Source organism: Seriola lalandi, unplaced genomic scaffold (genome assembly GCF_002814215.2).
Source record: "Seriola lalandi dorsalis isolate HSWRI2012SDOR001 ecotype SW California unplaced genomic scaffold, Sedor1 jcf7180002054911, whole genome shotgun sequence".
Lineage (NCBI taxonomy): Eukaryota > Metazoa > Chordata > Actinopteri > Carangiformes > Carangidae > Seriola > Seriola lalandi.
In genome coordinates this window covers 1,278,585-1,304,382 of record NW_019525463.1, presented here as the reverse complement: position 1 = coordinate 1,304,382, position 25,798 = coordinate 1,278,585, and the positions used below count along the sequence as shown (strand labels likewise).

General features: G+C 40.4%; 4 protein-coding genes across 4 annotated transcripts in view; 2 read left to right on the top strand and 2 right to left on the bottom strand.

Annotated features, from left to right (window-relative positions):
- Nucleotides 1–2,197, bottom strand: part of shda (Src homology 2 domain containing transforming protein D, a) — a 7,236-nt gene extending 5,039 nt beyond the window's left edge. The window contains exons 1-4 of the mRNA XM_087169740.1: nucleotides 1,999–2,197; nucleotides 840–1,089; nucleotides 548–649; nucleotides 185–355 (exon numbers count right to left, since the gene is read on the bottom strand). Of these exons, the coding sequence (XP_087025866.1) occupies nucleotides 185–355; nucleotides 548–649; nucleotides 840–1,085 (519 nt within the window). The 5' untranslated portion in view covers nucleotides 1,086–1,089; nucleotides 1,999–2,197. The remainder of the gene's footprint in view (nucleotides 1–184; nucleotides 356–547; nucleotides 650–839; nucleotides 1,090–1,998) is intronic.
- A 712-nt stretch (nucleotides 2,198–2,909) lies between these two features.
- yju2 (YJU2 splicing factor homolog) lies at nucleotides 2,910–6,688 on the bottom strand. Its single transcript, XM_023430752.2, has 8 exons — nucleotides 6,555–6,688; nucleotides 6,149–6,249; nucleotides 5,152–5,296; nucleotides 4,857–4,991; nucleotides 4,583–4,764; nucleotides 4,228–4,378; nucleotides 3,758–3,929; nucleotides 2,910–3,489 (listed from the first exon to the last, which is right to left on the bottom strand). The coding sequence occupies exons 1-8, from the start codon at nucleotides 6,576–6,578 to the stop codon at nucleotides 3,374–3,376; spliced, it is 1,026 nt and encodes a 341-aa protein (XP_023286520.1). The 5' UTR covers nucleotides 6,579–6,688; the 3' UTR covers nucleotides 2,910–3,373.
- A 2,043-nt stretch (nucleotides 6,689–8,731) lies between these two features.
- Nucleotides 8,732–9,936, top strand: LOC111673136 (cocaine- and amphetamine-regulated transcript protein-like). Its single transcript, XM_023430812.1, has 3 exons — nucleotides 8,732–8,914; nucleotides 9,134–9,214; nucleotides 9,426–9,936. The coding sequence occupies exons 1-3, from the start codon at nucleotides 8,780–8,782 to the stop codon at nucleotides 9,531–9,533; spliced, it is 324 nt and encodes a 107-aa protein (XP_023286580.1). The 5' UTR covers nucleotides 8,732–8,779; the 3' UTR covers nucleotides 9,534–9,936.
- A 329-nt stretch (nucleotides 9,937–10,265) lies between these two features.
- On the top strand, nucleotides 10,266–24,948 carry LOC111673118 (microtubule-associated protein 1S-like). The gene is made up of 10 exons (XM_023430785.2): nucleotides 10,266–10,429; nucleotides 11,754–11,849; nucleotides 13,307–13,389; nucleotides 14,089–14,226; nucleotides 14,839–15,340; nucleotides 15,494–15,580; nucleotides 16,795–19,316; nucleotides 20,096–20,237; nucleotides 20,330–20,547; nucleotides 21,789–24,948. The coding sequence occupies exons 1-10, from the start codon at nucleotides 10,267–10,269 to the stop codon at nucleotides 21,942–21,944; spliced, it is 4,107 nt and encodes a 1,368-aa protein (XP_023286553.2). The 5' UTR covers nucleotide 10,266; the 3' UTR covers nucleotides 21,945–24,948.
- Nucleotides 24,949–25,798: the final 850 nt, after the last annotated feature.

The following is a 25,798-nucleotide window of genomic DNA, read 5'->3' as shown; positions in this document are numbered from 1 at the left end:
AGTCTGTTCCTACTTCACATGATTTCTATGATTTAAAAAAACAATGTTGAAAGGTCACACTTAGAGATCAAGGGTCAGCAAGTGAAGGTAAATGTTCAGGATACATTATGTTACTGTTTAACTGTCTCTATAATACCTTTAAATTTAGAGCTAACTAACTGACTAGTGAGAGATATACATCTTATAATAAACCTGAGATGATCCGCTGGGCCTCGAATGGCTCCATGTAGCTGCAGCAGTCTGTTGGTGCAGGTTTGGGCTCCCAGTTTGGTCTGGCTCTTGGGTCTGGACGGGCATCAAATGGGTCAGAGTAGTCTGTGTCAGTGTCCGATGCTGCTGGGGCAGAGGGAACCACCTTAAGAGGGAGAGAAACAAATGGTATAATAATTCAGTGTGACAACATGTAGGATTTATTTGCGTTGGGGGGAACAGCTAGAAATATAACTGTGTTTAGGTGTATGTGTGAGAAACTGAGATACAGGGCAGAGAATGAAAGGATAACAGGGGAAAAAAACAGTAGAGAAAATGAAACCAAAGCAAAGCTTACTGGTTCTTCTTGAACAGTCACAGGACTCAAGGGGATTTTACAGCGGCCAAACTCCTGAGAATCCACTTTAATTAGTCTGTGTTTGGGAGACACAACTTTCACCTGCAACGTAACATATCGAAACAAAACACTGTCAATAAAAATTCAAATATCACTTCAACACTTCACAGTGCTAGCAGAGGTCAACATGAGCTCAATATTTATAATCCAAAAGTACATTTATCTATTGACACATGGTTCAAGGAACACAACACACTGAAGTCATGCACATGACTGTAAAGGCAGGTCATACCTCCACACCATTGGGCAGCACTGAACCAAATGCAGGGAAAGTGGGAAGGCTCACTGTGGCACTACAGGAGCTGAAACTGCCATTCTGGTGCTCTTTATCTGTGTGTTGGTATGGGTCCTCAAAATCTAGCTCTTTCTGAGCTCTGTAAGCCCTCAAAATCTCACTCTCACTGTAATCTGGCCTGGGGGGCTGTGGAGGGTCACGCCTGCTGCCAAAGTTCAGGTAGTCCTTCAGCCACTTTGCCATGGATCTGGGGGAAGAAATGTTAAAACAGATTGCATTGAATAATTTTGGATAACAGGCTGTGAACACAAAAACAAAAAGTAGCCTTGATTAGGTATTTTATTCAATTATTAATTATCATCATTTCAACCATTTATAACCTCAAATACCAAATATTTGCCTTTTCAGCTTCATAAAAGTAAAAAATGTGTATCAAAAATTATATAGCTGAAGTATAATGGCACTAGGTCAGACTGAGACAGCAATTTTGAGACTGATAGCTTGTGACCATTTCTGATCATTTTTGATATTTTAGACACTACCTAACTTAGATGCCACATGAATCGAGACCCTAAAGAGCTACGGTCTATTAGGGCAATCGGAAAGCAGTCTGGCTCTGAAGCTAGTCTGGCTGAAGTCCTATGAAAGCTATTTATCTCAGGTAGTTTGCTAGCTAAGTAGCACAAGTATACCCGGGAATTGTGGTCTGATTTAGGTTTTTCTTTGCTGACTAAGTTGTTAAATAATCAACAGGTCCCGTGAATGTACCTTCGTATGCTTAACTCTGATAGGTTTTCCCCTGGGGTAAAGCACCGAGTGGGTTTTTGACAAATGCTAGACGGCTAAGCTAACTAAGTAAGCAAATCACAGACAATCGCTAGTTAGCATTAGGGGTAAATCAGGGGGTTTCAATCAATTACTTATTCACATCAGTGAATTAAGGATAGCATTAAGTTCCAAACTATCCGTACCGATTTTAACAGTTGACTGCAATATGACGTTGTGTCACTTATTTTAAAAAATCCGCTTAATAGTCATACAAGTCCTACAATTGATCATCACCAATCTGTAAATATGCCAAAGCTAAGTTAGCTAAGTCCAGCTAACATCGAAGCGTCTTAACCGTTACCTGCTAACGTTACTTCTTAAAGCTCACCCTCTTTCTTTGCATTGACGGTTCCTGGTTCCAGTTATGTGTGTCTGGTTACCATTCGGCGTTTCGCTTTAGCTCTATTAGGCCTAAAAACAAAACATTGTTATCCCTGAAATCCGTCCTGCTTTCGAGGCAAGCAGGTCAGTCAGCTAACGTTAGCTGGACCAGACCAGAGCAGAGCGTAGGGGCAGACAGTCTCCGACACAACACTGGCTGGCACGGCGGACTGGCTTAAAGGGGAGTGGTGAGATATTTTTGGTGGGTCGACATTAAAGCTTCAGATGTGTGGTAAGCCTTATGAGAGCTGCCAAATACACACATCCAAGCCTTTTGTCTCACACAGTAATGTGTCACACAGTAATTTGAACAATGCCATTATTTGTACACTATCATAATCATACCCAATGCAGAATACTGATTTTTTTCACCAGGTCTGGTCTACCTTTGAGGGTGTGGCGCCCTCTTGTGGTCAAAGCTGGGAAATACTGTAAATACTGCATTTCGTTTAAGCAGCAACATTTAGGATGTTAATATTGGTGCTTTCACACTCAGTGAGAATTCAGGAAAAAAAACTTGGTGATAGTGATATTGAGTGTTTCCTATGCAAATCTGCAACATAATCAAAAGCTCCCGAAGAAGTAAATAGGTGGACCTGGAGTTGAGATTTTTTCTTTTTAAATCACCTGCTGTTTGTATTAACCAAAGTCCCATATATCTAAAAAAAACCATTTTTTTTAAATTGGGGAGTCAGTTTCACTGCATAGTGGTTTATGATATACATATTGTAAAGGCCCCTGGGAACATTTGTGATCTGCTATTGGAGTATATTGCCTAAATAAAATTGACTTGACTATTACAAAAATACCCATATTATCATCCAGATCTAAAATGAACAGGAAAATTTCACATGAAAATCACCTTGTCTCCTGCACTCAAAGAACTTTATATTAATATTTCACATTTACATTTAGGAGAGTAAGAATGTTGTGTTGAAAGATACATTTCAAAAATAATGAGTTAAAGTTAAGATTTAAAAAAACACAAAAATAGGGTAAATTTTTTCCCACAAAAATTCAAACATTAACATTTTTTCTCAGTTAAACAACAACAGATCCATGAACCAGTAGATCTGCAATATGAGAGTATTTTGGTTTCACTGGATTTGAACAAAAGGACAATACAATTCCTCTGAGCGACTGTCCACCAACACAATGACTTGTTATCAGTTATTCCTATACAGAAAGGTTTTCATAGGGTAGACTCACAAACTACACATGAATTTGATTTCTGTAAAGCATTACAAAAAAGGTCCATATCATTATATTCCTTTCTGCATCATTCATACAATTGTGTGTCAGTCACTCAAGTCATCTTCCTCTCATTCGCTGTCGCTGTCTGAATACGCCCCCAGCAGGCTGAGAGAGTATGACCCATCTTGTGTGGTAGGTGTCTTCGAAGCTTTTGTGGAGTCAGCTGTCCCGGATGCCTTTGAATCTGTAAAAGAAGATGCACAATTACAGTACCTTCCAAATCATACGCAAACCTTTAATTAAAGGATGTGAACAAGCAGCAAAAGATAGCTGTTTGTCCCAAAAGCTAGACATCCTAAACATAAAAAATACAGAGTACAAAAAAATAAATACACTTAAAGAAATCACATACATGTCTGTGCTTTGGACCACCAATAAATCAAACAAATTAACTAATGTCTAAGATTTCAAATTAATCAGTTCATTTATAGTGTCAGATACTGATATGTTACCTGTTTGTGAAGTGGGAGCAGCAGTGGCTGCCACTGGACTGGGTTTGTTGACAGCTGCTGTTGGTTTCTTTCGCACTACCAGGGACCCTAGAGCTCCTCTACCACCTAGTGTTCCCACACTCTTCTCCCAGCTCTCCATCTTGGCCTTTTTCACTCCTCCAGCGGAGGCTCCCTGTTAAAAAAAAAAAAAACACAAGACAATCAAGTATTCCCAGCTTACACCATCCTCTTTAAGTTATTCTGATCAATTGTTTATTTTCAATATAAAACTATTGATTAAGTTTATTACAGACTTGTTTGAAATGTCCAGAACAGCTAGTAGTATTCCACATAGGATGCCAACAATAAAATCAAAACACTGGCATTTAAGTCAAGTAAAACAGACCTATACAAATATTGGTAGATTTAAACCAGTATTTGAATCGGTTGCAAATAATTGAATTTAGTTGAATGTGAGTGGTCATATTTACCTGTGTCTCTGTAGGTTTGTCAGTGGTGAGGATGTCTGTTGGTTTGTCTGTGGTGGGCTTGTTAGACTGTGAACTGCAGCTGCTCTCCTCTTTCTCTGAGTCAGAGTCAGAGTCTCTTAGTCTTTTCACGAGGGCACGATCCAACATCTCCCTGTGAAACAATTTCAGAATTCAATTTTAGCTGGGTTGCTCAGAGTCTACACTGATTATATGACAACACTTATTAAGACAGGGAGAGATTAGGCCAAGATGTAGACCTAAGAAGACTGACAAACAAATTATTTTTACTTAATTGTGCGATACAGTTTAACATTTGCTTCACTGCCCTTTGTCTATTTAAACCTTGCTTACTCACTTTGTTTCTCGCTCATCCTCTTCTTTCTCCCGTTCCCTCTCTCTCTTTTCCAGCTCTCTGTACTGGTCGATCATTCCCTCGAAGTCCACCTGCGCCTGCCTCTGGTTCAGCTCCTTCAGCTCCTGGAGGTTCTCCAAAACCTCCATCTCCATCTTAGAATCCTTTGTGCGGTTCTCCAACACCTGGTAGAGGATTGGGAAACCATTTCATACATCACGACCAATGGCTGGACACTGCTCAATAACATAACAGAAGCTGATGTTTACACACTGACCTTCATAGGGTTATTCAGTTCCTCCTCTTCTCTCTCCTGCTGGATTCTTTTCTCTTCCTCCTCAATTAGCTTCTCCGCCTGGAAGTTTCGTGTTGCACCGTGCTCCATTGCGTAGTCTGTGTTCTCCGGGTCAGTCTTTGATCACATCATGAGATATGAAAATGCGAGAAATTAGTTTACACAAAATTCTTAAGATGTCTCTTCCAGAAAATACCACAGACACTGCTCCATATCTTAAGGCCACTTGTTTCATTTCATTTCAGTAAATATATCTGTGATAATCAAATACTCTCACCTTAAAAGTAATCTCAGCAAGACACCGAGTACATTTGATGTAGAAACGGAAGATGGGCAGTCCCATGTACAGCTCATTCTGAACAGTCTCTTTGCGTGCATTGAACTTCTTTCCCTTGTAGATGTACTCGCCACATGTTTTGCACCTGCAAACAACCACAGAGGCAATGCTGAAGACACTACAGTCACAGGACTCATTTCAGGCCTGAAAGTAGGGCTGTCCCAAACGATTAATCTAGCGATTATTTTTTCGATTATTCGACTAGTGTAATGATTATTTTTTTTAATTAACCTAACAGCAATTTTATTGCAATTACTTTCCAGTTAGTCATTTAATATAACAATTTGCCCTGTCCAACACACACACACACGCACACGCACACACACACACACACACTTTTAACAGACTACCGCACTGTTGGTGTCAAGATTAAAGTATTCCCAAACTTTGGAGGACCAAATTATAATGTTAAATAATAGTTAATGTAATATTATAATGTTAAAATAGATTACACAGACGCAAATCATTCACGTATGAATGACTTCAACTACGTCACCGGGTTGTCCCAGCTCTTGCGCTGCGCTTGTATCCGGGTAAACCAAAGACGATGAATATAAACGCGTCGACACTAAAATTCCACGTCGAATAATTTTTATAATCGACAACGTCGATTACGTCGGATAATCGTCCCAGCCCTACCTGAAAGACCTTGTAGCACAGAGGTAACCCTGGTTGGATTGTAACTACAACCAAAATCCAAGAAAGTGTTTTTGCCTTCAAATGAAATAAGCCAAGCAAATCCCTGCTCTTGTTAATAGCCAGCATTATCTTTAATGCCTGTACCTAGGATATCTTGGGAAGCAATATTGAAACTGTACTATTCATTCAACATCCTACTTTAACCCTCGAATTAAACTCAGTTCTCTACCACACCAGCTGTGCTAGTCTTGTGGCTAAATGAAAAACGCACTGTCGCACTTGGATAAGACAGACATACCTCATATTGAAAGGAGCCATCAATCTGACCACATACTGTCGATCTCTGGGGAGTTTGAGCTTTGGGATTTTGGACGGATCGAAATCCGGAGGGTAGTATTTCTGTGGAGGACAAAACACAAACATGAAATACAGAAATGCCCAAACTTGGAATAAAATCAACAATAACCCAAACCGATGGTCAATATAGTTTGATTTGTAAGATTTAAAACAAACACATAATACATAACGTAACAACATAACATAATGTTCTTTAATAATGTACATAATGTACTAAAACTACTGTTAGCTACAGCACACTTAGCATCAAAGCTAACCTTTAGCCTGTTAGGTTTCAGCTCATACGCTACGGCTAACTATTTCAAACTTTGAAAACAGAGGAACATTGTTTGCGATCATGTACTTACGTTTAATACTTTTCTTTCGGACATTGTTACTCTCGACTGAAACCCAACGAATAGAAGAAACGGGTCTAGGGGAATTCAGGACAGCACGTGAAGTACACATAAACTTCCGGTTGTTCCTTCTTTAACATCCGGCATTTAAAGTACGCTGTTGCACTCCTGTAGGAGAGGCGGTGACTTACAACACTAACGGAAGAAATATAAATAAAAAAATAATTTTACCCTTTTTAATAACATTTTTCTGAGGAAATAAGTCAAAACTGCATGAGAGATGAGAACAAATGCCCAGTCAGGAAGAAAAAGATTATAAAAACACTATTAAATTAAGGTAAAAGCAAATATTCTATTAAACAGATGCATTATTATCAATACATAGTTTTCTTTGTGCATAGATTTATTGCATTAACATAAAACATAAAATGGGTAATGAAGTAAAACAAAGCAAGGCACACTATTAGTTTATAAGATAATCAATAGTGTGTCATTGACAAAAGAATTAAAGTGGCCTACTCCGTGTGGTGAGAATCTAAATGAGAGAGGGAGTGTTAGTAAATGTTACAACAAATATTTCAGGTCAGGACAGGCACTCCCTACCGAAAAACCACAAAGTATAAATTGAGAAAATGCATTTATATCCTCAACTGCAAGATAGATCCCAGATACCCACTGGGAGGCATCATGGTGATTCTGACAGATAATGCCACTTACTGCTTTTTTTTTTTTTAAGCTATTTTTTTTTGGGCCTTTATTGATTGTGCAGTGGAGAGAGACGGGAAGTGGGGAGGCAGGGGAATGACATGCAGCAAAGGATGTGGGACTCGAACCGGGGGCCAACTGCAGCGAGGACTGTACCCTCTACGCATGGGCGGATGCTCAACCAACTGAGCTACTCGACGCCCCACTTACTGCTAAACCATTACCACCCAGGACCTCGACTATTATGAAATTTAAAGCTTACCTATCTTCAAAGTTAAGTAACAAATTATCCACGTTCACAACATCACAAGATAATAGAGCGTATGTGCTTAAGACTTCACTAAACCCACATCATATCCATATTGATTGAAATATCCAAAATCAGAAGCTTATATTATGCTGCATCTTACAATTAATGTACAGTATGATCATTTTTCAACTAGTGGATTATTTCCAATTTATGCACTCTGTTTGTTGTCTACCTGTTATTGTCACATCTCCATGTCTCTGAAAGAGCAAATGAGTGATATGACCTGCTGTAATGAGGTCCCGATGAGGTCATCTCTTGTGACAATGTGATATAATGTGCTGAGAGTCACACAAACACACATGCATTTCAGAATATTCATGTATCTCAAAGTTTATGAATCTGTTGAAATATGTTTAATGATGATGATGTTCAATGACCATGATCACCATGGCGGAGAAACTGCCTCCCCCAGGGGTAATGTGAATCGTCAGTGACGTGGGGTCTCTGAAATGGTTGGTGTGTAAACATAAGCTTGCCAGCCACACACACATAAACCTTTGGGGATGGTTTAGGTTATTTCAACAAAAGGAAATTGGATCCTCATTGCAGATTGGTGTCAGCGAGGGTTAACCTGAGGCCTGTTTACAGCTTTATTGAACAGAGGTGACATAAGAAGATAGGCAGAATAGATTAGCAGCAAAACATGGGAGGGAAAAAGGTGCGCTCCTCAAGATGTATGTAGATTGTGTTCAGTTTCAGATTCAGTTTTATTGGGTGATTCTTTTTCTGTACTGTTTGTGGTGAGTTCTCAGATGCTTTCTGACACATCAAAATGACTCACCAGTGAGTCAGATATATGTTAAACTGAAAGGCTTATTTTGCACACAATAGACCTCAGAAATTTTTTTTCAAAATAGAGAAATTTTTCAGTTTTCCTCTGTTAAACTTAATGTTTTTTCAAAGAGATCTATGGCACAACTGGAATGGATCACAAGCGTACCCCAGAAGAGGAAGATTACTGTGTCAAATACATTTTATAAAATGCAAATTCACCTTTAACCATCCCTGATGTCATCCGGCCCCTTCCTGTTAAAGATACAAAGGTGCTGAGCGGGGTCAACCATGTCAAAGTTTCTATGAATATTTCAGAGGCGGGCTGATGTCAACAGCAGCTGTACAACAGCTATAAAGAGGGGGTGTTCTCTGTGCAAGAGACCTCCAAACCCCACCTAGACATCCACTCACTGAAGAGAAGGACTCCTCCTGTTTGTGTTTCAGCACCATGGTCAGCGTACGAGCTCTCCTCCTCGCGGCCACCTGCTGCTGCGCCTACCTGTGGCTCGCTGGTGCAGAGGAATCCTCGCTGGAGACGCGCTCGATAGATTTCCCGCTGAAAAGCCAACAGGAGAAAGACCTGGTGAGAGATTGTAGAAGATATATGGGTGTGAAATGTGCCAGGTGGATTAATGAAGCATAGTTTGTGATACTCTAATAAAAATGAATTTATAGCACATACAGTAAAGATTTTAAGGATAATTATTGAGCTTTTAATTCCAAGCATTCTAATGATTTTTCCCTATAATGGACACGTCTGGTCAAGACATTATTTCCATTCAAAAGCATTTTTCCTGTGTAGATTGACGCGTTGCAAGAAGTTCTGGAGAAGCTGAGGAGCAAGGAGATGCCCCTAGAGAAAAAGCTTGGCTGGTTGCCTTCGGTAAGTGAACATAATTATAAATGATAAAGTGTCTTAAAAGCATTTCTCTGATTTAATAATAAGCGAGTGAATTTGGAAATCGATAGACGTTGGACTGAATTATGTACAAATTACTTGGAAACACCATTCTGCTCGTTAGGTCTGATTAAGAAAATAAGTCTACAACTTATAAATGCAATTTCATGAATTTATGTTTTCTTTATCTTTCCAGTGTGACGCAGGGGAGCCGTGTGCCGTGCGTAAAGGCGCGCGTATTGGCACGCTGTGCAGCTGTCCCCGGGGGACTTCCTGTAACTTTTATGTTCTTAAATGTTTGTGAAAGAATAAAAAAGAAAACATAGGTGCAGGAAATGACAGAAGAGAGTTCAGGGGTTTGGAGTGACAAGAATATGTCCCCTCCTTAATGTGAGATATGGCAGGGAGGGCTGCTTTTGTCATTCTGTTTGTGATGAAAAAATAAAAATGCAATCAATGTTATCAATCAAGGACATTTTTCTTTTATAAACTCGGACTGGGATATGTCAAAATATGTTGAATGTATGTATTGTACAGGTTCAGTGGTCAGTGGGCGTCTCTCTTTGTTTTATTAATGATCAGGGGAAGTTATTTATGTGGGGATTTCATATTTTTGTTTGTTGTTTCTGTCTATGAAAGAAGATTGTCATTTGCTTCTGAAAACATTTGTAAGATGATGACGTCAATAAATTAACTTTTAAATTCAAGAGACTGTGTGCGTCTTTGCGCGTGTACGGGAAAGCGAGACCTTGCAAATTTGCAGTATTATGAAAAAATATTTTTTTCATTTCCTCATAACCATCACTTGTTGGTTAATTGTGTTTGATTAAAAAAAGTAGGCTAATCACTTTAAGGACATCAATAAATAAAATACATCGATTCATTTTTCCATGTGTCATCAATAATTCAGCTGCTTCCTACACATTCACTAATGCACGGCTGCATTCCAGCACATCAGCTGTCGTCTCTCTGTAATAAAAGGCGCTGTCAGGGTTTTTTTTTTTCAATGACATCACATCCAAGCGCAAGTTTCCAACATGGCGTCCAGCCGGGTGCCGGAGAGGGAGGTCCAGGAGGGGCCGATGCGCGCTGCGACCGCAAACCTCGACTTCTGCCCCCACAAGTACTCCCTACTCATCATTATCGGAGGGACTGCTCACCTCAAACAGACGGGACACATCAGCAGGGATATTGAACGAGGTACGTTTATTTCCACCCGCCTCTCACAGCTACTGTATGTCATTTTGCTTTTCTCTATGGGCTATATTCCGATTAAAATTCAGATGCCTGCAAGTTCTCGTTGCATAAATCATCGAGGATGTTCCACTGACCCTATTGCGGTGTTTATGTAATTTTATCCACCCTACTGACCGAAGATGCGTCATCTGGCGATGCTCCACCATCAGCATCACCTCACCCCTCTGGGCACGTTATAATTAAAAGCAGTCTGGAGCTGGTGGTTTTGTCTTTCGCATCAGTTTGTCGTTATGTAAAGAGAAGCTTTAGGGGAAATTATGCAGGGCGGACATTCAGTCAACACATAGCCACTTGTAGACGATGTGCCATTACCCACTGTGTGTTTATGTACAGCAGTCACCGTGGAGAGACAGTGGGTAGTAGAGGCAGTTATAATAACGCATTATACAGTCTGTGTTTTACTGTGTGAGAACAGCCATATAGACGTGTATCAGGAAGGGACATTTGAGTGCATAATGCACTATGTAAAAAAGGCTGTAGATAGCTGGGGTAATAGAAACGGAAACATAAGGGTAGATACTGAGAGACATGGTGATATTTATCATCAGCACTGGCCAACCAATATTTCATCACTGCCCGATGACATCAACTTTTCATGAGCTAAGAAAGACAGCAGTGTTTCCAGCTTTGTCCCAGTGCATTTTTAAGGTAATCCGATAGGCTTTTAAATGCTTTATTTAAACGTGTATTTAATAATGCCTTAAGTCTCATTAAAAAAACACTGAAATCTCCAGTTTATGTTTTTTTCTTTCTTATATATTGTGTCATATGTTGAGATGGCTAATGTAGCCTCCATAAAAAAAAAGAACCCATGGCCTATTTGCACAAAATAAAATATGTTACATTTTTGTCACAATACAATAACCCACTTCAGAAAATGACATTTTAAATCATTACAATGGTTAAACATTGCTAACAGTGTGACGTTTTTAGCAGTAAACCATGTGTATACACTACATGGACAGGCAGCAGTATATTTACAGATGTTTGGGCGGACTAGAAACCAGGATAGGTGTAATACTGTAGGCACAGTCAAAATGCACAGATGTAGTTCTATTGGATCTGAATTTTCATTGTGTCGGAGGCTAAATTTGATATACATTTGGTATTTTAATAAAATGTGCTATTTGCAAAGTGAATAATATCTATGGATGATTAAATGTGCATATTACAACTTTTGTTTTGTGAATATTTGGACAGTTATGTATGTATGACAGAGTAAAACCGAATGTTGCACCATGTGACCAAATGCGTCTTATGTCTCCAGGTGTTCGGTCATGGGACATTGACTTAAAATCCTGTAACCTGAACCTCTACCTGCAAGAATTCCTGTCCCATCACACGGCGTCGTTCAAAGGTGCAGGTGAGAATTTTTGTTGATTTTGATGCCCAAACTCTTTGACCTCACAGAAAGCCACATCTCCATGGTAACCCACCAGCTCAGCGGGTCGGGGGGTCAACGAGGAAGGAAGGAAGGAAAGTGGAGGAGCAGTCGCGTGATTGTTCAGCATGGGTGGGACCTTAGGACAGAAAACAATAGAGAACTGCATCCAGGCTGTGCCACCTCCCTCGCTCTCTGTATGTGTTACAGCCTTTTAGCAGCCTATGCAGAGCCAAGGACAAACAGGGAAAACAGTGAAAAGGCAGACAAACATCAGAGTCAGGCAGTCGTGCAGTAGCTGAGCTGCGGAGTAAGGTGACAAACACAGACGGGAACAGACACATCTCTTTCTAGGGGGGACAAAACGGCAGCCAAGAAGGTTACCTGTACTGTAAGTGGTAAATAGTGAATAAGATGTAGAGCTTACTACATGTTATTTTTGGTGTCCCTCCAAGGTAAACTGGAGGGAGAGAGGAGGAGGTGACTTACGGGAAGAGTTCGGCATTTTGAAGAATTCGCTTATTTGCTTTCTTGCTAAGAGTTGGACAAGGAAATCAATATTGTTACAGTAAATATGGTATGATATGTAGCTGGAGCAAGGAGCTTGTTAGCTTAGCTTAGCATAAAGACTGGAAACAGGGAAACAGGTAGCCTGAATCTGTCCAAAGGTAACAAAAGTTTTTACGGCATAAACAAACAAGATATAAAGTCTTGATTAGCGAGCTTGAGAGATACTTGTGGATTTTGTTAGAGCCAGTCCAGCTGTTTCCAGGCTTTGTGCTTTGCTAAGCTAATCGGCTGCTGGCTATAGATTCATATTTAGACATGTACAGACATGAGAGTGGTACTGATCTTCTCACTTAAGTCTTAGCAACAAAACGAATAAATGTATTTCTCAAAATGTCAAGCTATTTATCTAAATTTTGAAGCACAAAGACATTTCACATTTCAGCCTGTGTGAGCTGCAGCTTCCCAAGGCCCAAACTGTAATGCATAAAAATGTGAAATGTGCTATTCAGTGCAATAGTCATTGTTTTTGCTTCTCTTTGTTTCTAACTTGAAATAAAGACAATGAAACTTTTGTTCATATTTGGGTCATTATTTTCCAGTTGGCTGTGTTCGCCTCTAGTTCCCCTCAGACTGGATATTCACTGCAGACTGAGTAAACTTGGCATCTCATCCTCACAAAGTCCCTCTGACTCAGCGTTTCAACTCTTCTTCCTTCCTCTTTTTTCAGTCAGTGAGTCAATCACCCGCCTGGTTATTCCACTTCACTTTCTCTTTGACTTCTTTGAGGCCCCCCACCCCCTCAATTTGCTCCTGGTCTCTTGCTCACTGCTCGGATCCGTCAGCTTGCTCCCCATAACCCACTTCCCCTCGGTTGTCTGCCAGTCTGTCCTATTTCTTCCTATCTTTTGTTTTTCTCTCTGCCTCCTCAGGGCACAAGTGTCTGCGCCACAGCGCCAGAGTGTTGGACACTCAGGTGCTGGTCAGTCCATCTCAGGAACAGGTTCATTCAGAGGTGAGAGGATAAATCCTGGTTTCATTCTGAGACACATTTTTTAAATTATAAAAACTCTGAGGTCTGAAACAAAGCAGGGAACATTATTCTGTTTGCACATTCACAATGATTGCTCTCTTGTACTTTTATTTTAATGCAGCCTAAACAGGAATGTGACAGTCTATCATGATTTTCATGCGATTGCAGATAGTGTCATACAACTTTACTGACGCACTTTCACACGATTTAATTGATTAGAGACACTACTAATATTTCATTTCCATTATCATCCATTCCTTCAACTTTTTTCTTTAATAATAAAATATCTGTTTTATATAAAAAAAAAGTTACAGAGCCGAAGTCGAATGTGGCATCTTAATATTTGTTCAACCAAAGGCCCCAAACCTGAAAAAATATTCAAATTAAAGTGGTGTATAACAGAGAAAGCAGAAAATAATCACATTTAAGAAGCTGTTACCAGCTAATTGTTGGTATGTTTGCTTGAAATCTTATTCAAATATGGGAGTAATCAATAAAGTTTCTTTTTATTTCAGCTCTAAAATTAATTGTACATGAGCCTTATATTAAAATATTTTTTCAGATCTCTCTCCCTTATAATCTTTTGTCTTGCTCTACTGCTGTTTTTTGACTTTTGATTGTAAAACTGAGTAAAGTGGCATTACAGAACAACACATCTTACCATCTCTCCGGCCTGCTCAGGTATTTGCTCTGCTGTCGAGGGAGTCGGCTCATAAGCTGTTGATCTTGGCTGGCCAGAGCGTGGAGGAGAGTGGAGCCCTGCTGTTCCACAGAGGACTGTTCTCGCCACAGCAACTGAAACAAATACTAACGGAGCAGGTAATGCACTATCCCTTCCTGAATAAAACATTATATATTATATAATGTTGTTAAGTCAGTTGCTTGATAAAATCTTGAACATTTACAAGTTAAGGCGTATTTTAAAACTGCAAGTATCATTGTTTTCACTATTAATTATTCTGCGGTTTACTTTTTCCTTGGTTTTGTCGATGAAAAGCAAGAAAAAAAACATCAAAACATGCCAATCACATTTCCCAGAGCCGAATGAGTCATCTTCAGTTTGCTCATTTAAAAATGATTTAAACACTGTTGTGATTATTTGATTATTTTATCCAAGCGACAATCACCACCTTCCACTCACAGCAAGAAACCTTGTTCGGTGGCAGAGAAAACATACAAATAGCCCCTTAAAGAAAAATCTGACAATCAATCAATCAATCAATCAATCAATCAATCTTTTATGAAAACATATAACAATATAAAAAGGATCATTTAAATTTGCTTTTAAACAATGTGGACTAAGATATGTATTGAGCGAGAGACAGTCTTTCTGAACCACCTCATACTTATTGACCAACACATATATGAATACCAATACCAATATATCTGTCCCAGCCAGTATGAACTACTGGATGTTGTCTCTGTCTTCAGTTCATAGATCAAGAGAGCTCTGCTTCCTCCTGCAAGCTCAGCCTGACCCTCAGCTGTCCCAACATCGGCGAGTGGAGGAAGACCCTCTTGGGGAACCAGCCTCTGCAGGGTCCTTTCACGCTTCACATCAACCCCCCAGAGGTGCTGCCTGCCATGGAGGCCCTGGGGGAATTCACCTCCCTCATCTCCAGTACCCTTTGCCCTCCATCCATGTTTGACCTCCTGCCTCCTCCCACCACCGTCGGTTTCCTCAAGCTGTCCCGTCCCTGCTGCTATGTGTTCCCTGCCGGCCGCGGTGACTGTGCCTTCTTTGCTGTAAATGGGTTCACGGTGCTGGTGAATGGCGGCTCCGACACTCAGGCCTGTTTCTGGAAGCTGGTGCGCCACCTCGACCGTGTTGATGCAGTTTTGTTGACGCACATCGGGACAGAGAACCTGCCAGGTGTTAACACCTTCCTGGAGAGGAAGGTGGCAGAGCTGGAGCTGAGCTCTGATGTCAAAGGTAAGATAATAATGTTATTTATGACCCTGAATGTAATGAAGAAATGATGCTTGGATACTGAGGTTTCTCTACAGCCCTCTTTACCTGTTTCATGTTAAAACTTCTCATTTTCTGTGTGTTTCTCTGTGTCTTTATATTCTTTCATTTGAACAGACGACTTGTCTAAGAGGTTGATCTCCCCTGAGCTTGGAGTTGTGTTCTTCAACGCCCCTGGCAGGTTGCAGGTGGAGCAACAGCCTTGTGAGTGATGCATTAAAACCCACTGTAATACAGTGTAGAAGACAGAACTGAAGAGGGAACATGGGCTAACATCCCTCTTGTTACTCAGATACGAATCAAATATATTTGTATTGCATGATTTTGGATTTTAAAGGATCCTGCTTCCTTCAGTGTTGGTTTAAAGATCCCCTGTGAGTGTGAACAAATATTCAATGTGTCTCACATAAAACACATTTTGTGTATTATTGAGGGTTCACAAATTAAATTTAATGTATTTCCTTCCTTCCCAAAGCTGTACATGGAAAAATATTCTTGACCTTTGACACAGTACTTTGCTAAAAAACTCAAGCTCCATTTACTAGGTTTTTCTGAAGCGCTCAAACTCATCTCACAGTTTATTTCAACAGTTGGTTTGCTCAGTTGTTATGGAGATTGTTACCAAAGTTACCAAATATTTTGAAACCTGCAGTGTTTTGCATTTAGGGCTACATAGACAAGCAGCCTTCTTTCCTGCTGTGTATTGTTGAGACTGAGTTGCCATTTATTTGTACTTTATTCATTCAGTCTGATATATTGTCTTCACATCAGCCAGTTGGGAGGTGTGATTATTCTGTTTTATTTTGCCCTAACTGATAGGTAGCAGCAGGTGATGTGTCCATCCTGCCATCAATTTTAGTCGACACGGAACCTGCCATAGTGATTTATTTAATAACACAGAGTCAAAAAGTCACTTCTGTAAGTCGATTTGCAACAACCAGCTACATCAGTCTCATCCGTGCTTGTCACCATTTCTTAGTCATTTTTCTGTGCTATTTTTCATGGATGTTGCTAAGCTAGCTACAGACCTCTGATTGGTCAACTGTTTCTCCAACTGGTGGGGAAACACATTTTAATAGGCACAACAGCAGATTTAGAGGTCTGGTAACAGGTTACGTAACCACCACCAACTATCAATATGCATTTACCTTACTCCGTAGTTGAATGTTTATCTCATCCGTCATGTACATACATATGCGCGTACATGTGCATTATTGCATGCCTACCAGTAGAGCATGAGAAACATCAAAACCTTATAAAACATTATGAAATATTATAAAATACAAGCTCCTCTGGTGGTGAAAAACTCAACAGGGTACCTTTAACTCATTAGCCCGCTAGATTTCTAAATGCAAAACACAAAGTAATTTGACGACTACTATTATGTAGACTTAAATCTGTCATTCTTCTCCTGTCAGGTGTGGATAATGTACTGAAGAGCACACAACAGGCAGCCCTAACCCTTCAGTTGTTAAAGAAGTTAGAGATCAGACCACAACCAATGTTTCGACCACAAGGAGTCCCCATTGAGCCACTAACCTTGTTCCAGAAGATGGGAGTGGGACAGCTGGATTTGTACATCCTCAATCCCGGCAAAAACAGCCAGGAATACCAGACACTCATGCAAAACTGGCCTGATGCAGTGTCATCAGCAACCAAATCCCCAAATCTCCCTCTCCCTCTCACTGCACTGGCCTCGGTGTCTGCCCTGCTTGTGTGGCATCCAGCGTGCCCTCAAGAGAAGGTGGTCAGGGTGCTGTTCCCGGGTGTTACCCCACAGGTGAAGGTGCTGCAGGGGCTAGAGAAGCTGAAGGGCCTGGCCTTCCTCCAAAAACCCACCGTGACAACCGGTGACCTGGAGAGGCTCGGGGAAGACAGGAAGACCAAGAGGACAGAGAGCCAGGACAGCGGCAGGTCACTAGGGAAGGAAACAACATCCAAATATGGAAAAGAAAGAGGGGTCAGAGAAGAGGCATCAGTGAAGGAAAAGGGGAAAGGATTAAATGGAGTTGTAGGAAGAGATGATGATAAAACCAAAATCAAAGAGGTGGGTGTAAAGCAAAAAGCAGCATTGTCAGAGAAGAATATGTCAAAGAAAGGAGGGAAGGATGGGAAGACTGGCAATAAAGATGAGAATAGTATTGTGAAGAATGATCAGATGAAAAAGGATGGTCTATCTTCCAAACCAAAGAATGAAAATAAAACTAAGCTCAAAAAGGAAGCAAAAAATGACTCGAAAACAGGGGTGAAGATAACAAGAAAACCATCAGGAAGGGAGGCAAATGATGGCAAGAAGGCACATGTAAACTCTGAATTGCCAAATAAGAACTCAACAAAACCTGATCCTGGCCCTGTGTTAGAAAAGTCAGAGCCGGATTGCCCTGCTACAGAGCAGCAGAATCAAAAACCGGAGAAAGAACATGAAAAGAAACCCTGTGGCTCCAAAGCATCTACCCCTGAGGACATGACAGCTGATTTCCTCAGGCTGCGAGAGGGAACTGACGGAGAAGAGGCGCAGGAGGGAACAGCAGATGAAGGAGAGCAGAAAAGCAGTGAGTCAGGAAATGAAAAGAGCCTTGGAGATCTGAACAAAGAGACAAGTAATGAAGCTGCTGATGGAGCAGTGGAGGAAGCGGCAGGTGGCGCAGGGATAATGGGAGGAGAGAGTGGTGGTAATGAAGTGAAAAATAAGGCTGGGACTGGAGAGAAAGCTGGTGTAGACACGAAGAAAGGGTCTGAAGACCAACTTGGATATGCTACCAAACCAGCAAAGGTTGTGGGATTTCCATCTCCCTTGAACAAGATGCCAAAGGACGAGTGCACAGTCCAGCTAGACTTAACCCCGACTGAGTACACTCTCCTAGATGGGGCTTTGAGACACAGCCCTCCCTCAAGATCCTCTCCAGAGAACCAGGCCCCTGTCAGCCCTGATGAGGAGACCGTGGAGCCGGCCTCCCCTGACTCACGGCCCAACAGTGCAGGCCACACTCCTTACTGTCTTTCCCCAGATGATGTGTGGTGCAACAGGGCCACTCTTAGCAGGCTACAGGCCCAGATGGGTAACTTAGAGCCCACTGACGTCAGCCAGTCAAGTGGATCATCCAGACAAAGTGAGGGGCAGCTATGCCACCCCAAAAACACTCCAGAGAGCCACACGAATCCCAGGGAGAAGCATCTAAGTTTCCTTTCTTTAGGTACATTTAAAGAGGGATCTTCAGACCCCTCTCCCTCTGTGGCCACCACCACCACCACTACACACTCCATGCCAGCAGAGGTGAGCTCACCTCAGTCCACAGAAGTAGACGAATCACTGTCCATGTCCTTCGAGCAGGGACCAACCAATGTGAGCCAGAGAGAGGGAGAAGACAGTGTTCATCACTCCCACTCCAATGGAGGCCATTTTGTGGGGATGTCTTTACCGATGAAGAAGCCTCCCAGATCTTTAGGTCAAGGTTCAGACATGGGGCGACCTCCAGCTCCTAACACACTTCATTTTGAGGCGTCACCTCATGATGTGGATCTTTGTCTGGTTTCTCCTTGTGAGTTCAAGCATTTCAAAGCCCCTGACTCCAGCTCAGGCGCCAGTGAACCCTCCAGAGGAGCCTTTGCTCCGCATCATCACGGCAGCAACAATAACAATCCTAAGGACACGTCACCCAGTGAGTCAAACGCCCCCGTTTGTACAGAGGACTGTCCGTCCACCACGGCAGATGGAGCTCTGGACTCGGATGAGGATGAGTCGTGCAGTGAGCCGACTAATTCCCCCCATGACCTCTGCACCAGCCAGGCTCTGCCCTCAGACCCTCTTCCAGCCCCTCTCAGGGACAGTCCGCCTCTGCCCCCACATCCTGACGCCTCCATGCCCGTTCCTCAGTCTGAATCTGATGCCCACGGGAAGAGAGCTAAAGCTAGCATCATGCGGGGGAAAAAAACGCCAGGGGTGAGTTTGACTTATTAGCATAAAAGAAAATGACGTCCGTGTTAATATAGTGTATGAGCTCATGTATTTAGGCTAAATTTGTTGGATGATAAATAGTTTTATTGTGGCTGCAATCAAGACTAACTTCAGAATAACAATGTTTTCATCAAGAAGTCAGTATTGGTCATAGTTGAAAAGTTTAAGCTATTAAAAGGAATACTTTGATATTTTGGGAAGGGTTCCCAGCCAAGAAATATTCCTGAACACAACTCCCTGTAAAACAGCATGTTTTTTTTTCACAGATTAAACAAACAAAATAAAACATGTTAATCAGTGAGCCTGAGCGGTGAGGTGAAAGAATTTTTCCCCCTGTTTCTAGTCATTGTGCTAAACTAACCAATACACTGGAAGCAGCTATAATGGTAATGAATGGTATGACATTTACAACATTTTGACATGTAGCAGTTTTCGACTGGGTCAGGCCTACAACAGGTAAAGTTGTAAAGTAAGGTTTAAAGTTGAAGCATTCTATTTTGATACAAGCAAGAAAATAATAGTGTTTCACCACTTTTCAATTCACATCTTAGAATGGATTTTTGCATTTCTGTACTATTTTTGCCTAAAAACAGCATACCTTCTGTGCATTCACAAAAATTACACAAATTAGAAAGTAGACATTTTTTACTTCATACTACTACTACTACTTTATAATGAATTTTGAGTCACATATTTGCTAAATTATTATGAATAGGATTAGCATAAAATTCTGAGTCATGGCTGTAATTTTTTTATGTTATCAGGTTATTGAGGGCTCCCAGAAATCAGGCTCAGGAAAAAGCAAGACAGGGAGCCAAAGTGGAGTCACAAAAGGGAATGTTTCTTCCACTCGCACGCCTTCCTCCAACAGCCGCTCAGCTCCGGCAAAATCCTCATCCAACCCAGGTACAGATGTTTCTACTCTTCTCTTTTTTTTTCCTGTTCCATTTGGTGTCACCGTTTTCATGCAGCACTTTCTCCCCTCCCCTCTGTCACAGGCTCTAAGTCTACCTCCGCTGGTGAAGTCAGCGTGTACGTGGACCTGGCCTACATCCCCTCTGGAGCCTCGTCTACGACAGTCAGTGTGGACTTCTTCAGGTGTGTTCGCTCCTCCTGCTACATCATCAGTGGCGACAGTCCAGAGAGGGAGGAACTCATGAGGCAAACACTGGATGCCCTACTGGATGCAAAGATATCCTGGCCTGAAACTATGCAGGTAGACACACACACACACACACACACACACACACACACACACACACACACACACACACACACACACACACACACACACAATTAGATTCATGCACAATACAACAAATATCGCATGATGTTGGTGGGTCTCTTACATTGCAATTCCCTCCAGAAGAAAGAAATCAGCAGTCAAACTTGTCTTAATCTTGGAAGCCACATCAGAAATTTTGACTGGTCATAGCAGGAAAAGCACAGATGGAACTAATAATATTAATAATGGCTGTGTTCCAGGAAACACTGCAATGCAGCAGTTGATAATGTTATTAACTGCCTGACTCTAGTTTCTAGTTTCACTCAACATTTTATCCCCTGATCATGTGTGACCCCCAGTCTGGGAGTTACTGGGCTACTGGATTTATCGGATACCTTTCGGCCAATCAGAAATGAATCAGAATGTGTGGCTGTGGTATATATGAATAGAAAAATAAAGCAGTCTCCATGAAGCAAGAGATGCTGGTAAATACAAAATGAGCACCAGTAGTAGGCTAATAAAAAAATTAACCACAAGTGTTTTCACCGCACAGTATGTGATCAATACACAGATAAGGATGTATAATTCTCGACCATGTATTTTGATGAGCTGAGGGTTCATTCACCTCCACGAACATTTGTGGTTTCTTCTCTCTTGCATGGTATAGATGAGTTTATAAAACTTCCTATTGTTCCCCCCTCACAGTGTAAAGACAATCATAAATGGTGGAAAAAGAACCTGTTCTTCAGGGGTTGTTTAAAGTTCAAAGCCAGGTTAATATTAATGGGATGACCGTGACAAGCAGCATATGTCTTTCAGAATGACGCAACCACAAACATCACTGCCTTACAGCACAGTTCCTAATTTGCATTTGGTGAAAATGCTGTAAAAAATGGCTACATGGTTCTGTAAATTCCCTAAAAAATTGTTTTGTGTCAATGGCAAAACAGCAAATTTATTTTTCTTGCTAGACAACTTCTGCCGTGTTCATCATTGTTGAATTGTTCTTTTTTTTTTTTTGGTGCATCAAAAGGCATATCCACAACCACAGGGATCCTGAAGCATGTATCTCATCAGGAGAATAGTTCATAAGGAAATTGGCTCAGAGCTTTCCACCAAACTGCAACCTACTCATAATTTTCTGCAGATACTGGAATCATCCAAAAAAATATGTGCAAATCCAAACTGTGTGCAATTTCTTAATTCATCTTACCTTTTCTCTGTGTCTCCAGGTGACAGTGATCCCTACCTTTGAGTCGGCGTCAATGCAGGAGTGGTACCAGCAGACCCTGGACAGACAGAGGGAGCTGGGCCTCACCGTCCTGGGATCCAACAGCACTGTTGCCATGCAGGACGAGACCTTTCCTGCCTGCAAGATAGAGTTCTGAGGCATGCATGTGAGATGCAGAGGTGGAGGGTGAATATGAGATGTGCGCGTGAGAGAGACAGAAAGAGTCTGGAGCTAAGAGTTACAGAACTAGAGAGTTAGAAACAGAGATTATGGGGCAATAAAGGAAATATGGTGCCCCTTACTGCACGAAAATGACCGAATGGGTAATTAAATGGGGTATTCACTCCATCCCTTCCTGGTTTTCACTTCTTTTTGGGCTTCTTTTGCATCAAAGAGCCCTTGTTTCTCTTCATCCGTGGAGAGCATACATCCCTGTGGGGAGTACTGCATGATTTTTTTCGACCAATGACCCTGTGTCAAACAGGAGAGGAGATCACACTGGCTGCGAGAGAAGCATGTCGGGCTGCAAACATGTAGATCCACATGAAAGTCGATGTTGTAGATTAGTCAAAATAGTTAACACACATGGGGTTAAAGGCACTATGTGTGGGATTGTTTTCTCGATACGCTGAGGAGTGACAGCAGCCTGTGCTGCAGTATGTGTCTGGGTCTATTTAGCTGCTTTTAATGCTACATTACATACAAGTCCCACCTGAGGGGAATTGAAGGATCATTTAGCAAATCCAACAGCTCGAGATATTCCAAAATGGCAAGATTGGGCAAACTTTCGTTCGTTAAAGCATTGTTTGCATTGTGTTTCATTTACTTACTAAAGTTCACAGTATATGGCCAGATATTTGTTGTGAGCACTGTGAGCAGATATTGAGGTGAGCTGTGTGCCGTGTGTTGTGCCTGCTTTAAAAAGTATTGCGCCACTGTGGCTGTGACTGCCGAGCAAACAAGACGCTGATGTGTCCGGCTGTTAGTGAGTGATAATCGTGTGAGTTCACTGAATCTGAGTGTGCAAAAATAAATCTGTCAGAAGGGATTAGAGCACCAGATTAAATTTAATAGCATTACAGCAAACATTTTATTAAGTATGGTTCTGTAATTGTAATCCATTACAAGTGCTTTTAATCATGCTAATCAGGAATCAGACTGCAAATGCTTTTGCAGACTTATGTGTTGACTTGTTATCCAACTCAAAAAAAAAAACTTAAAAAACTTTAATGTAATGACATGTATATTGATTGTGAATATGATGGATATGATCATACATTATATTGTAGACAAATATTTTGCACAGCATCACATGAGGGTTTATTCGCAGTGGGTGTTAATGAGTTTTCCAATTTGTAGTCTGTAAATAAAAATAAATTAACAAAACAAACTAATGTTATTTATAATTGGAGCCACAGTAATCCTGGAAATGAAATGAAAATAAATTAATTACTTAACAACACACATAAAAATTTATTTTATCTGTACATAATTTCCTAATAAATTCCCACAAGACATGGTTCGATACATTTCCAATTAATTGTTAGCATAAAGTTGGAAATGCAAAAATGTCAAATTTGTGTACAGGCAAGCATAAAATTTAACAGATATAAAGAGTCATTTTTTAATAATAAAAGAGTGTTTACTTGGGTTTAAATAGAGCAAAAGAATTCTCTCTGGATATATATAACTGCTTGTATCCTCAAGACAACTAACTAAAGCAACTACACTCTAGCGTCTCTGTAATTACAACCGAATTTCAGGTTTAGACCCAGTATATTTTAATTGCAATTTCAAGTAATCAGTAATCTTTAATGTAGTAGATTACATTTTAACCTTGTCTGTCTGTTTTCCTTCGTCTATCCTTTCATCCCAGTCTGGATGTCAAAGAATAGATCTCATACGGTGGGATGTATAAGAAATCACTATTTAAACTATGATTGCCTTTTTAGCTACTTATTTGCCACACAAATGTGAATGTGACTGTGGCATACCGTTTCCTCAAGACCAAAGCATGAGATCAAAAAGCCCCCATTGACCATTTTCCTCTCCATCTAAATGCTGCCTACAAATACAAAAAATGTCATTTTCATTCAATATCTCTAAATTATCTGAAAGATATTTTGTAGTTATATAAACACACTGTTCATCTTTTATCGTGAACTTGTATCACCTTTGAGAATAATGCAAATTAGTTTTATTTTGTGCAATCAATTTACTTTTTAAAAAAAAAAATCACTTTCTAAAAAAGGTGCATATGGAATTAAACTTTTCACATATGTTGTCCAACCCATATCAACGCTAATGAATCCCCACATAGTTTACACACACCTTAATGCAGATTGAATGAGTCATTGGGATTTGAAGGTTGAACTAGATCTGTAATCGTGGCCAACAATTACTTGAACCCCACAGTAGCCAAGTGAATTGTAACTATATGTATGTGTCCCGCATGTATAGAATCCTGTATGTACTGTATGTTGTTTCATTCATGATATTCATGAAGACAGAGGGCAAAGCGTTGTGGGAAAGCAGAGGCAAAGAGGGGGGGCTGGATGTAAGAACGTCACTGCTGGGATGAACATTGAGAAACTTTCGCTTTGTAATTGTCTGTAAGTACATACAATGTCAAAATATGTGGGTTTGTGGGGGCTGGGAATAATGTATCAATAAAGAATGTGCATCACTGTTAAAAAATATCCGTTGAGCGTCAAATAGAAATGCAAATTCTTCAGCAATGCAGACGTGTGGATATTGATAAAAAAATGATGAATGTGCTGCAGCTCAAAACCTATACCATTGCTATCTAGGGGTCCACGAAGTGGATGCAGGGAAAGCAGGGTGAGGGATTTTATAATGTGATGATGATGAACATACATAGTAAATAGAGCACATTTCATAACCATCTAACCTGTAAAGAGATAACTGGTGTCATTTCTTTACCATTGAGTTGACTATAATCATTCGGTCCATTTGCTATTTACAGCCATGGTATATTCTACATGTGGGCTATACTCAGTCGGCAGTTATCTTCATTAGTCATGTACAGTCACTGGAACAGTCAACTCGTCTCTTACAAGTGGTAATAGGAATATGTCATAATGCACAATATATACTAAAAAAGTTAAAAGGTTACAAGGTTTATTTATTTATCATTTGACACAGGGTTGTACAACAAGATGATACTCCAGTTTTTTTTAAATTACATTTTATTTATTCATGCATTTACAGTATATAATTTTGTTTTGGTGAGTAGCATAAAGGGAACGACAACTAGCACTTCTCCATATACAACGTTATAGTAAGTATCCAGTCAGATATTACATAAATATTAACATAGATAATAACATTGTTAATGTTTTGACGTTAGACTCAGTGTCATATTTTAGAAAAGATGTTTATTCAGAAAGAATAAATGAAAAATCATCATGCAAACATACAATTTTTCTGCCAAAACGAGTTATCATTCATAAATACAAGTGTATATAATTGTAAAAGAAAAGGCCATTCTCTCACAACAATTTACTTTACACCTCATCCTAGAGGAACTCCCTGGTGGGAAACACCAATACATCATTTCTTAACAAAGTAAATATCAACACCAACAGCCATACTATCAAAGACCTTAACCAGGTTTTGCCACTTCATATTTTACAGTCGTTAAAAGTAGTGTAAGATACTTAAAAGCTCATTGAAGACTGCGTGCTCTTATTTTGAAAAGTGAAATTGACGTCATCGGCAGGAGATCACTTGTTTCCCCCGAAACTTACTGTTTCGCTTCACAAATACAACGTTGATTCACAAATGTCTGTTTGAAAGTTGTAAATGTTCCAAAGATATTCACAAATGCTTTTCATCCAATTGTAAATTAATTGACTGTATTCACAGATGTTTTTATTCGTGGAATTAGTTTGTGTATTTGCTTGTATATTTGCAAGATTTCTTTTTTTAAGTTTTCAAATTTGTTTTTTGTTTTTTTAAATTTATACCAAACATCTCCATCTGAAAAAA

Bases quoted from the DNA above. Each gene is read 5' to 3' on its own strand.
- yju2 (XM_023430752.2), bottom strand. From the start codon at position 6,578: ATGTCCGAAAGAAAAGTATTAAAC. The intron at 5,297-6,148 runs GTATGTCTGTCT...GGTTGTTTGCAG, and splicing joins ATGGCTCCTTTCAATATGAG to GTGCAAAACATGTGGCGAGT. The intron at 3,490-3,757 runs GTAACATATCAG...CTTCTTTTACAG, and splicing joins TGCTCCCACTTCACAAACAG to ATTCAAAGGCATCCGGGACA.
- LOC111673136 (XM_023430812.1), top strand. From the start codon at position 8,780: ATGGTCAGCGTACGAGCTCTCCTCCTCGCGGCCACCTGCTGCTGCGCC. The intron at 8,915-9,133 runs GTGAGAGATTGT...TTTCCTGTGTAG, and splicing joins GCCAACAGGAGAAAGACCTG to ATTGACGCGTTGCAAGAAGT. The intron at 9,215-9,425 runs GTAAGTGAACAT...TTATCTTTCCAG, and splicing joins AGCTTGGCTGGTTGCCTTCG to TGTGACGCAGGGGAGCCGTG.
- LOC111673118 (XM_023430785.2), top strand. From the start codon at position 10,267: ATGGCGTCCAGCCGGGTGCCGGAGAGGGAGGTCCAGGAGGGGCCGATG. The intron at 19,317-20,095 runs GTGAGTTTGACT...TTATGTTATCAG, and splicing joins GGGGGAAAAAAACGCCAGGG to GTTATTGAGGGCTCCCAGAA. The intron at 20,238-20,329 runs GTACAGATGTTT...CCTCTGTCACAG, and splicing joins AAAATCCTCATCCAACCCAG to GCTCTAAGTCTACCTCCGCT.